Below are 13,425 nucleotides of genomic sequence, written 5' to 3'. Positions count from 1 at the left end.
TCAATCGTATTCTTCTTAAATAGCTTCACGTCTGTTAATCGTAGTTTCAATGAACTCAAGTTACGGATTATCACTGAGTCTGGATATTCAAATCGCCGATAATGCCATTCAATTCAAAGTGAGACCTGGTGGATTCTTGGCACGTTGTATTCAAAATTGACGGCACTTCTACAATTTGTCAATTTGGTATTAATGTCAGTGAGTAGGACAAAGAAAGGAATATTTATAAATATTCAAGGTAGTCGGCGAAACAAAAACATGCTCAAGAAAAGTGAATGAAGGAAGTTTAGTGGGTAGGAATTCCTTATTTTAAGAAGGCTTCTGAATTATAAATTCAATTAAGGCGGGCACCTTGACTTGAATACAAAATTCTTCTACTCACGTGGCTGATGAATAAAAAAAGAATATTATATCTTTCATTAATATTTTTTTATTTGTTTATAGTTAAGTAAATTTAATGGCCCTGTTTAGTTTTTAATAGTTAAGTAGAAGTCAATTCTATATTCAATTATATATATAGAGTAAAATTTAATTGAGGTGATATTCATGAATAAACATGTAAATATATAATATAATGTATATCTTATATATTTCTTTTAACTTTTTGATAGTTAAGTAGAATTTAATTGATGTGATTCATGAATGACTATATAGATATAGTTTTGATCATTTTTTATGGGAGGGCTTTGTTTCTATGGTTTTGTGGGATGGTTGTTCTCAGTCTAAGGTAATGTTGTTGTTTGGTGATCTTGTTGTTTCATAGGTTCAGGGTCTTCTCCTTGCTTATATAATCAAAAACTATATAGATATGCATTTGATATACATTTTTGACTAATTTTTTAATATGATTAAGTAAAATTTAGTTAACATGATTCATAAATAAGCATGTAAATATATATGATCTAATGTATATTTTTTACTTGTTTTTTTTTGTTGTCTTTGAGACAATTACATGAAATTTAATTGATGTAACTCATGAAAAAAATATATAATATTTTTTTCTTAAATTTGATCCATTATTTTACTAGCACTTGCACCAAACGAAGGTTAAGTGGTTACACCATTAGAAAATTATATGTAAGATAACATGCTAAGGAGATGAAATATTCTAAATGTTTGCATTACATATTTGCCTATGATCAATTGAAAGAAAAATTTATAATTTTTTAATGTTGATGAATCTACAATTGACAATTTCTTTAGTGTGTATCAAATGCACTTGGGATGAGCTTTTTGATTGTTCATTTTTTAATTTCTAAACATTGTATCAAGAAGTTAGTAAAATTTTAACATAAATGCATTATTCACTATATGATAAAGTTATATATTATAAACAAATATAAATTATGTTTTTTAATGAAATGAACTAAAGATAAGAAAATATAATACCTATAATATGAAAAAATTGATTTATGCAATGATATACAATTGTCAGGCATGTGCCTATACACCATTGATTTATAAAGATATAAGGTAAGAATATATTTCTATAAAACATATATTATGAAGACGGTAATGAAAAGAATGAAATTTTATCTAGAAAAGATTGCAATGAAATTGTCTTGCCTAAACTCATTATAACAAAAGTAGATATAGTTGACACTTATTATTTTTATAATTATGGATGGATTGACTCTTATTCTTAAAATTCCCATTGAAGGAGAGTGGAAGAAGTTATTTTATGGATCCTCATGAGATGAATGTGATTGGAATAGTAAAATATGTTGAATTATATCTCATGGCACATTTAGGTAAGTGTTTTTAAATAGATATTATCATAGTTCATTATCTAGTTAAGTGGGGTATGTTGTTATAAGGAAAGTGGGCCTAGTTAAGTGGGGTATGTTGTTATAAGGAAAGTGGGCATATTCAATTGAATGTAATCTTTTGATGGATTTATTTTATTATATCATAATGTACATAAAATAATTTCAATTAAGTAGAAAGCAAAAGATGCTTCATATTTTCTAGAATCTAGATAAGGCAAAATATGAGATATTTACATAGACCTGGAATCAATTTATTTTCTAGATGTAAAAATAATTAGACTTGTAATCATGATAATGCTAATTAAATTCTCAAAATCAAAGCTTCAATGATAGTAGAATATTGAATATACATTTTTATGGTACATTTTTAAGAGAGGAAAATTGTAGAAGTATATAATTGGTGTCACTGGGTGGCAAAAATTATAAGTTCCCTTATAAGTTGAACTTTTAATATATAAACAATGTGGTTGGGTACAAAGCATTTTTACTTGGTTTGAGCATGGATTTTAGGAATGCAATCAAATTCTTGAAAGATTGTGGTGATTCAACCTTGTTGTGTCATAGGTTAGTGGAAACATATGATTCTAAAGAAAAATAATTAAAGACGGAGAAGAATTTTTTGGGATGAAATTGAAACGTTTGATACCTTTGAAATCAAATTGATAAAAGAGAAAAAAAAATTGATTATTGATTTTCTTCCTATTTTGACATCAATATTTGATTCTTCAATGGAATGCTCCCATTGTATGTATAGTGTAATACTTCTTAGTTTACCCAGAATTCCTAATAACATCTATATTTGCAAAGTATATTTAATGGTGAATAATAAATCTATAAAATCACATATTACAATAATTAATTTGAAGATTAGCTACTTTCGTTGCATCCCATGCTTAAAGAAAAGTAATAGGAAAAAAGAGATTCGTTGGAATTTTATAGTAAACTAGGTTAGTTTTATAGTTTAAATCAAAGCCATTTGGAGTTCAATGTAAAATCATCACGAATGAATCAATCTATCAAGTTTTGTTTTTTCTTTTCTCACTCTCATTTGGTATGGAAGCATAAATTGTTTATGTGCTTGTAGCCTGTGCAAAAGTGAGATATGGTGTGAAAATTGTGTAGTTTATGTATAGAGGCATGGCATTTGCGAATGCATGCAAAAGGTGTTACACAACAAGAAGACCAGTGCAAGATGCATGTTAATAAAAAACAGAGAAAGCGACAGCAAGTTCAATGCTTCCACTGTGATTATACTATTCCCTAGCCATATTTTTGTTGGTGCGTTCTGTACTGTTTATAGATCTAGTGTGAATGGCATTCTGGAGTCGCTGTGTCACATTGTTTACTTGCTCGAGGTCAATCTGCTATAGCTCACAGTGAATAAAATTGGAGAGTTTCCATTGCCGAGAGTGTTGTCCCTATACTCGAAGTCCAGTTTTCACTTTCTTCAAAGACAAGTCTCACAATGGAATGCGTGAGATACTTAACAGATGGTGATTTTTTGCATGTATAATCGTTTGAGGTCAAGACCTGTTACAGAGAGGTGAGATTACCTTATCAAAGTTGTTAGTTACATTGTTTACAAGCCACCATCTTTGGACACAAATTTGATCAACAAAAATCATTGTTATGCATGGGAAAGGAGCACAGTAAGTTTATTGATTTTGTTATGCATTAGAAAGATAAGTAGATATTGTTTATTGGAGAAGCTTCGGGCTTTCACTATATATTTTCCTATTGTGAAAATTGTCAAGAAAGTTATCATTGTTGGGGTTAAACATTATCAATTGATACAGAGTTGATAAGAGTATGATACAAGTTTGTGAAACAATTATAATGGGTGTAATCAGTGTTTTGTAGAATGTTTTGATTAACTTTGCATTATATGTTATTGGTTAAAATATTATAATGGAGACATAAGGAGTTGTGTTTTATTTTTAGAGGTATATGGGTTTATCATTTAGTTGAAGTCGACATTATTAACATAATTACACATATGTCAAATGTTGCTTGTGTTTTTGGAGCCACCCATTGTACACTTGATAAAGAATTTGAAAGTGTGAATGCATCTTAAACAAGTATAGTCTAAATGGATTTTGAAATAGTTATGCTTCAATATTTGGCATTATCTTTGCAACAACTGATGAGTCCTTCAAAGAATCACTTCACAATGCTGACAATGATGAAATATTTGTTCTTTAGAGAGTATAGAAGATGATCTTTTAGAGGTTGGAGGCAATGGAGGTAGTAGGTTTTCTATCATCCCAAGCTAGCTTCTCGCTTAGGGATGATTCATTACCTAAGAAGCACCCTATTTGTGTCCCTTAAGAAAAGAGGGGGCTTGGCACTATGTGTCCCTTCAAGGAGAAAGGGGGGGAACATTTCTTGTGGGTGCACTTGGTGTATTCACATTTCATTGGTAATTTGTAGATCACAAATGACACATTAGACACACTTGAAGGAGATGTGGACTTTCGGAGGAAAGGTATCTCATGTGTAGACATTTGGTTGGTAAGTTGTGGAGCAATGAAAGAATTATTTTTTATTAGGGGAAAAAGAGGTTTTGGGGGACCCGAAACCCCTTACATTAGCTTTTGAAGGGACCCAAAACCCACAAACAAAATGCTGCAAAAAGATACAAACAAAGACTAAACATAGCTAACCAACAACCAAAAATCACCAGGACAACAAAGAACAAGCAAAGACACCCAAAAAGCCTAAGTAATCAGATAGGAGATTTCAATAATACAAGAGATCCAAAAAAATTTCGAGGCTCCCTTAACCTGAATGTTAGGTTTTAGCAAGGCTCCCAAAACCTTAACCAGATTCATGAGGAAAAACCATAAAGAACAAATTGGAACTAACTGAGCCTCCCAGGTATTCACATGCAAGACAAGGATGGGGGGGTTTTCAATGGAGGAATTATTTCCACAACACTTGAGGAGGAATTAGACATACTTAGAGGAGATGTGGACTTTTGGAGGAAAGGCATCTCACGTGGATTACTAGAGGAGGCATTAGACATACTTAGAGGAGATGTATAATTTCGCAGGAAATATGACATTGTACATAGAGGGTGGGGAAATTTTTTATGTTCTCTCATGTTGTATAGATGGTTCTAGGTTTTAGAGTTAGGAGATCCACCAATCTAATTAGTGAATGGTTTTTCCTAGGTGAGTAAGGATGATTGGTGAAGGCACTTCAACAAAGTCTCCAAAAGGGTTGGGTTCAAAATCCTTGCAATGTTCAACTCTTTCTCAAAATAATGTATTTAGGGGGGAATGATGGAGTTTTACATTAATGTAGGTTAGTTCTATAGTTCATATTGATAAATAATAAATTAGTTTAAGATTAGTGTTGGTAGTTTCATTCCCTAGGAAGTTTTGCACATGAAAATAAGGCTTTATAAAGTTGTTTGGAGTTCAATGTAAAATCATCACGAATGAATCAATCTATCAAGTTTTATTTTTTCTTTTCTCACTCTCATTGTCTACACAACTTAAAACAGATGCTACTTTAAGAGGTTTTATTTCATTCAAATATATTTTTTTATAATTTGTATTACTATAAAATAATAAGTAGTATTATTAGTAACGATGATGTGGAGGAGCTAAACTTAGACATTAATGTAGATCCTAGGATGATCTACCCTTGTAAGAAGTTTAAACCTATTCAGAAGAAAATTTTGATAATATGATTTAAAATATATATATAAAAAAATTCTTAGTCTTATTATGAGTTGAAGGAATATAAGGAGGATTTGTTCTAGAATACTTTTCTTTTAGATCATAGTACAAATCCATTCAAAAATAAGAAGAGAGTCATCAATCCTACACTTGCCCTCCAAATGTAGAAAAATTTGATAAAGCTCAAAGAGGAAGGAATAATAAAACCAACCATAGATATAAACTAGTTTTCTAACCTTGTTCTGGTAAGAAAGAAGAATGGTGATATTAGGATTTATGTAGACTTTGGACATATCGATATAATGGGATTTAAGGATATGTATCCTCTATCTTGTATGCACTCCTTATTATTGTACGTAGCAACATTAGATATAGATATTATGATGGATGACTTCACAAGGTAAAATCAAGTGATGGTTAAGGAATTTGAGTGGCCAAATATAACTTTCATTATGTGATTTAGAACTTCTGAGCTACATTATAAATAGAAAAGATGTTACATGCATTTTCCTTATAGATGAAATGAAGGTGGTTTACTAAGATATTTTGAATATATATTATAAGGATTAGAATGACCCTAATAAATACTTGGATCTAATCTTTGAGAGGTTCCTAAATAATGGGATTCATCAAATTAAAATAATTGTCTTTTATGTGGAAGAAGGTAAGATCTTTGTAAATTTAATGTCGAATAATGGGGTGACAATTGATCTAGAATGATAAAATGACATGAAAACTACAACGTTGGTTAGTGGTCAAAGATTTAGTATATTTATGGTTAATACAAATCTATATGAAACTAAAGTGCATTAGGTAAAATCTAACCTATCTCTTTCTCTTTTTAATTTGAGGAATTGGCATTGGTATAAGGTCATTATCTTATATTTGGAGAAGTAAATTTGTCATATACAATAAGATGATAAATAAAAGAGAAAAATAAAGCTTGCAACTCTAAGGTTTGCACTACTTCAAGCCTAATTAAGAAAGAGAAACATGATGTAATCCTAAAATGTTTTTATGAGGAAGTGTATACAAAAGGTATTGAGAAATACCACCAAGTGCTATTTGTTGGGAATTTTGTATTCAAGAATATTTCCAAATGTTTGAAATGACATGATGCTTGTTGGAGATTCTCTAGCAAAATAAAATGTGTAGTTGTATGCTCCCTCATGACTATTTTAGTAAGGGCTCCATTCTAGTAGTGTGGTATAGAATTTATGGGGAATATTGGTGAGAATTCCAACAAAGGATAGAAATGGACATTTGTGACTATTGAGTACACTAAATGGGTGGAAAGAATCCCTATAAGAAAATCTATGTATCATTATCATTATTTGGGTCAAGTCTAAACAATTAATTTATAATATTAAGAAGCGTAAAAAAAAAAATTAAAATAATGATTAATTAAATAATATAAATGAAAGCATTTATCTTTCAAGTATTTCTACCTTAATTATATGTAAGAAAATTAATTTCTTTAACTCTCATTTTTAAACCTAATCTAGTAGTGTAATAATTCACTATAATAAATATTCAAGGTTATAAATTGTATTAATTTCTTTTCATTTCTTTGAATGAATAATATCAATTTATCTTTTCCTAAATATTAGCAATAAAATATTTGGACATGCTTTTACTTTATTTTGCAATATCATAAACTAATATACATATTAAAGAAAAAAACAAATTATCATTAAGTGGAAAATTAATTAATATAAATGATATCATTCCATATGACAATCATGAAAATTAAATAATAAGTGTACAATATTTTATTTTACAATGACTTGAAAATGGTCTAATATTGACAAATGTTTAGACGCTCTTGAAGGATGTGCACACCTGTATACCTGTATACATTACAATGAAAATATGTCATTAATATTACAATTTACGATTGAAAATTAATATTAAATACAAATAAAATCATACCTTCCAAGCATCATAGTAGTGGCTTGTGGATTGGTCCCAGGGATATCCTTGAAAATTGAATTATCTACGACCCTTAGATTATCAACACCTTTCACACGTAACGTTTTGTCAATCACATAATTAACTTCACACCCTCCATGGTAATGCCAAAAAGTTGTTACTGTATCTTTGCAAAACTTTTCCAAGGCATCATCTTCTATTTTATTTTGTGGCAATTCTGGCCCTATGAATTGAAGCATTTTGGAGTTTCCACTACCACTAAAGGTAAATTCTTGAATGGAAGTTGTCATGGTAAGATTTGAGAATACCTTTACAGCAAGAATACACTCTTGTACATCAAAAGGATGAGAAAAGTAATTATATCTTACAAAGGGGTTATCTTGAGGATTTTTACTACTAAGTCGGAGCTCACCCCTTGATAAGGGAAAAGCTACCTTGCTAAACATACCTCCTATATATTGATATTTACTAGCATTTTGTTGTTTAAAAAAGCTAGCAGCCTCAATGATGACTTGGGAATTATCTATTATGCCCACTATTTGTGCTTGTTCAAAATCAAGCGGTTCAGGGGATTCTAGAATGATTGATGTGCGTGGCGGATCCTGAATCCTTTTTCCTACTAATTTTACATCTAATAATACAGTAATATTCAATTCATCAAGATGTTCTGATGGGCCAATTCCACTTAATAATAGAAGTTGGGGGCTACCTATAGCTCCTGCTGACAAAATTACTTCACTCCAATGTGACAAGTGGCTGATAAATACTTGATAAATGATTTCATCACCACCACTCTGTATCTCAACACCACTAGCCTTCAACATTCCTACAACATAGTTCCATAGCCAATATTAGATTTCTAATGTGACTTACAATATTATCGCAACAATTTAGATTTCTAATATTGAAAAATGAATAATTTTTTTTACAAATTATTATAATTCGATTGCAATAAATTCTACCAAAATTTATTTATTATGATTGATATTAAAGAAAAAAATCAACTTGATATGATTGAGATCATTGACATGAACTATTAATGGTTATGAGACTCTATTTCTTGAAATTTAACTAAGTTATCATCATGAACAAATAAAACCCTTCTTTTTAAAAAATTTCATGGGTGTAACAATTAGATTATTGAATAACCAAAGATAAATTGATTTTCTTTTTGAGATAGCAAACAAAAGAATGAAATATGTTTTCAAAATGTACACTAGTTTAATACTTCAATGAGAATATAGTGTTCAAATAAAAATCCATTACTACTTTAGTTTGAAGTCAATTTTTGGGAGGACTTGAGGATGCCATTGTATTAGTAGTTTATGATGTATACCTACTCTATTCTAGAATTTGATAGTTAACAATAGAGTGATTTGGGAACAATGAAGTTTATTCATTTCAATAAGACAGTAAAGAAAAAAGAAAAAGAAAATAGAATTTTTTTAAATAGGCTTTAAAATTTAATGTGAAAGAAGCAATAACTTGAGTTCATTCTTATTACTAAAAGCTTCAATATTTTGTTTCGATATATAGAATAAAGTAGACAAATTGTTGATAGAAGTTAGATTTAAAAACTTATAACATGTAGTCAAAATTAATTTAAAAGATCCAATCAAAATCAAATAAAAAAAATAGATTTTATAGACTATTCTGATTACAAGTAATTTTTTAAAATTAATACGCTTTCACTGCTTATTAAAACTAAATAAAAAACCTTAATCAAAACATAAATATATTATTAAATTAAAATTTATCAAAATTAAAAACCTATCATTCCACCAATCACTATTTTTTATCAAAATAATAAGCCAATTTCAAAAAATATATATATCTTAAACAATTAAACTGTTTAATATTTAGGGAAAGGGCAATTCAGGCAAATAGCGAAATAAGAAAAACAGAAAAATGAAAGTGCAAATGCACCTACCTGATGAGGAATCAAAGAGGATTCTGGTGGCTGTAGCATTCAGAAGAACCACAATGTTATCTGGATTTGCATATTGCAGGAGATCCGCAGCTGTGTGTCTCCTTCCCTCGTTGTCAATGGTTGAAGCGCCAATCTTGGTGCCCTCCAAATGATCCAGAGTATACCCATTGTAAGGAAACACTCCAGCTTCCAAAAGCGCATCCTTGAAAGCAGAGTTCCATCGGAAAATCTTGTCTGGTTCAAAGGCATTCATCTTCTCTACCCATTCATACGACTCATTTACAAGCTTCTCATCCCACTCCATCTCTCGAATGAATTCCGAGCTTGCCCTGCTGTAGAAAGCAGCGTTGATGGCTGTGCTACCACCCAGAACTCTTCCCCTTACCAACTGCACTCCCTCTTCTGAGACAAATCCCTGCATGACGTAAGGGAACTCACTTGGATCCCCAAAAGCCTTGAATACGCCTTTAATGTCTTGAACGTCAGGATTTCCATAGGGAGAGTCTCCCCTTTCCACTAGCAGAACAGAATAATGCTGTGACAGAGTTGCAGCCAGAGGACACCCTGCTGCACCTCCTCCAACCACAATATAATCATATGTTCTTGCAGCTGCCTTTCCAGCATCTACTGTCATAAACGAATATGGGTATTCTGCAAACATGCATCAAGCACAAAACACACAAGATAAACGATTGGAATTTTTATACGGATCCCTCTCATAAAACATGGAGATCTGAAACGAAAAACTGAAAGAATACACTCACCCAATTTGTGCGTTGCCACCGCCGAACAGTGGAGCTGCTGATGATTTGTAAAAAGCAGCAGGGATGAAATGAGAAAGAAGAGAATCTCCATACTCACTACTCGATCTAACCCCTCGTATAGATTTGAAATTGAAATCAATCCAATTCTTCTTAAATAGCTTCACATCTGCTAATCGTAGTTTCAATGAACTCAGGTTATGGATCATCACCGACTGTGGATATTCTAATCGCCGATCATGCCTTTAATTTCAACGTGCGACTTTGTGGAGGCACTGGGTCTTCAAAATTGACCGAAGCTCTGCAATTGCTCAATTTGATATTAATATCAGTCAATAGGGACAAGAGACTAGGTAGGTTTTTAAAATTTTAAAAGGAATGGAATATTTTTTATTTTGGCAAGATATGACACGTGTAAATCTGTGATAGTCATGGTAGTCAGCGAAACAAAAACGTGCTGAAGAATAGTCAATGAAGGTAGTTTAGTGGGTAGGAATTCCTTTCTTTAACAAGCCTTCTTAATTATTAATTCAATCAACTAAGGCAGGTACCTTGAGACCATTAAATTAATAAATACATTGACTTGACTACAAAATTCTTCTACGACTAAGTAATATTTCGTTGATGTGACTTATAAAACTAATATATTATCTTTGATCAATATATTTTTTTATTAGTTCCTGCCTGTAGACTAATGTTTTCCCTTCACCAAATTCAATTAGTGCATTCATTGACAGTGTCACCCAATGAAATAAAATCATATCTTAAAGTCTTTGAATTTATTTTATTTAAATCAATTTTTTTCTTTTTATTGTTTTTTTCTCATTGGCAGTTCACATTTTTGCTAGGACTTTTATTGCTTTTCTATAGTAAAATTTAAGAAAAATAGCTGTGTCCAATGAAAAATAAGAGAGGTAAAATTAAGTTAGAATTCCAATTACAATTAAAACTATATAGATTATTTTAATTATATAATTATTTAATTTTAGGGTTCTAATATATATAAAATATTTTTTCAAGTTTGCAATTCTTATTTCAGAATTCAAAATAATTTAAAATATTTTAATAGAATATATCGTAAAATTAATCTTAATCAATACTTAATTTAAATTTCATAATTATTTTAAATGTTTATATTAAATAATTTTTCATTTAAGATAGAAAATTATAATTAATAATGTTAAGATTAGAAAATTTTGTAAATAACTATCACTAACCTCTTTAATTGTAACTAATTCATTATTACACATTCTACATATACACAACTTTCAATAGAATTTATACATATAATATTCAATATATAAACTGTAATATTTTAATATATTATATTTTATATAATGTAAATCATTCAAAAAAAATCAAAATAATATTATAGTTATATTTATTATTTAATATTTTATAATTTATAACATTAATGTTTATATTTAATTAATATTATCAATGAGATGTAGATTATTGATAGAGACCTCCTTACCTTTCCATATCTCAACCACTCTAGATTTTTCAAAACGAAAAATTGGCTTGCTTTCCACATGAACCATGTGAAGCCCTATGATGAACACCATAGCAACCAAGAAAGTGCAAGCCTCAGCCATTTTCACTACAAAAATAGTATCTATGTTTGTTTGGGTTTATTTTATTCTTTTACCCATTGATCCTATGTTATCTTAACACATTGGAGTTGATATTTTGGGTTCATGTTTATTACATTGTTGAGTAGATTAATTCCATGTTGTTTAATTGGGTTTGAGATTCCTTATTATTGTTTTATATGTTATTCTTGACTCATGCTAAAATAGTATTTAGAATCCTACTATACAAAGCTTGTATGGCAATAGGTAGATAGAACTCTAATGAACGTAACATGGCTCAACTTTGTCCTAGACTATTGCATTTGTTCAAAGAGTTAAGGGGATGTATTAACACACCCATTTATAACATATCCCACAATCATTGCCATCTATGAGACAACATCCTAGATTCAATCATTTTGTCAAAGACTTTGTGTGCTTCCTTTATGCAACCACATTTGATATATATGTCTACAAGTGCATTTTCACAAAGTTGTTTGTCTCATATCCATCCCTTATTATTCCTCCATGCAATTTCTTGTTGTGTTTAAAAGCGGTCAAGTTGGAACATGTAGGAAGAACATTGGAAAAGGTAATTGAGTTTTTCTTCAAACTAGTTGGCAGCGTTTGTCAAAAACTCTTCAGAGACTCTTCAAATTTCCCATTTTGTGCATATCCAACAAACATTGCATTCCACAAACTTTAATTTCTCTTTGGCATTTTCTAAAGCAACTTCATTGTCTCATCAACATACCCATTTTGTGCATAGGTTCTCCAAGAAACAATCTCTCATTAAGGAATCCTCTTAAAGAGCTTATGAGCCTCTTCTAAGACTCCATTATGTACATATCCTCCCATGAGTTCATTCCATGATATTTTGACATACACCTTACACAAATTGTAGAATAGGGATGTTCTCCAATAAAAAATCTAAACCTATCTAAGAACAAAGAAAACATTCAAATCAAGTTTGTAACAATATATACAATGTTGATTAACATATTACCCCAAAATTAATGCATGATGTACTTTATTTCCCTCAAATAAGTATTTAGATACAATATATTCTTATGTACATATTGCTCCCATTATTATAGTTTTTACTTTAATCCCGTGCTTATTAATGTTACCCTAAATTAAATAAATGATTAATGGGTGTATGTGAATTGGAAAGAAGTCCACTAAAGTCAATTTTTTCATCTTGTTGAGTACAATTCTTGTTTAAATTATATATTTATTGCATGTTGCATTGAATATTTCTTTGCACAAGGTATTAATCTTTACATTCTAGTCTCTATGAGCCTTGTTATTTGTTGGGCGTACAATCTAATGCCTTCCATCATTGATGCTCATCAGTAAAATTATATTTGTAGTTGAAGTTCTATTTCTATTACCTCTAAAATGCAAGGAGGTATCAACAACAACATATTCTTCATAGTATAATATTGTGAAATTAAATGAGGGTTTCAACAATTTTTTGGGTCCTAAGCATGAAACAGTGTCACGAGAATAATCTCAGATAACTATCTGGCTTAATAGGCAGTCAAGCAATCATTTGATTGTTTTAAGATCCTTATGCTTGCCTTCAACCCTTTCACATTATACAATATAGTTGATTTATATTGCTAATTTTTTTTACTTTGAATGAATGCAAGAAGTGGGTTCAAGTCTTTAAAGGTATACAAGTCAGGCTACTATAGTGCAATAATCAAATTGTATCTTGGTTACACTACAAGAGTTAACATTTGCATTCTATGTAATATTTTTTGTGTTACC

General features: G+C 30.2%; 1 protein-coding gene across 1 annotated transcript; it reads right to left on the bottom strand.

Moving 5' to 3' along the window:
- Positions 1–7,142: 7,142 nt before the first annotated feature.
- On the bottom strand, positions 7,143–10,215 carry LOC131039859 ((R)-mandelonitrile lyase-like). The gene is made up of 4 exons (XM_057972712.2): positions 10,082–10,215; positions 9,318–9,968; positions 7,388–8,213; positions 7,143–7,305 (listed from the first exon to the last, which is right to left on the bottom strand). The coding sequence occupies exons 1-4, from the start codon at positions 10,170–10,172 to the stop codon at positions 7,254–7,256; spliced, it is 1,620 nt and encodes a 539-aa protein (XP_057828695.2). The 5' UTR covers positions 10,173–10,215; the 3' UTR covers positions 7,143–7,253.
- Between the last annotated feature and the right edge of the window lie 3,210 nt (positions 10,216–13,425).

The sequence above is a fragment of the Cryptomeria japonica genome, chromosome 7, assembly GCF_030272615.1.
Source record: "Cryptomeria japonica chromosome 7, Sugi_1.0, whole genome shotgun sequence".
Classification (NCBI taxonomy): Eukaryota; Viridiplantae; Streptophyta; class Pinopsida; order Cupressales; family Cupressaceae; genus Cryptomeria; species Cryptomeria japonica.
This window is presented reverse-complemented; position numbering and strand designations above follow the sequence as displayed.

What these genes read in the sequence shown, in the direction of transcription:
- LOC131039859 (XM_057972712.2), bottom strand. Translation starts at nt 10,172, where the DNA reads ATGGAGATTCTCTTCTTTCTCATTTCATCCCTGCTGCTTTTTACAAAT. An exon ending in CCTCTTTGATTCCTCATCAG is followed by an intron (nt 8,214 to 9,317) that starts GTAGGTGCATTT and finishes ACTATGTTGTAG; the next exon opens with GAATGTTGAAGGCTAGTGGT. An exon ending in ACTACTATGATGCTTGGAAG is followed by an intron (nt 7,306 to 7,387) that starts GTATGATTTTAT and finishes TAATGTATACAG; the next exon opens with GTATACAGGTGTGCACATCC.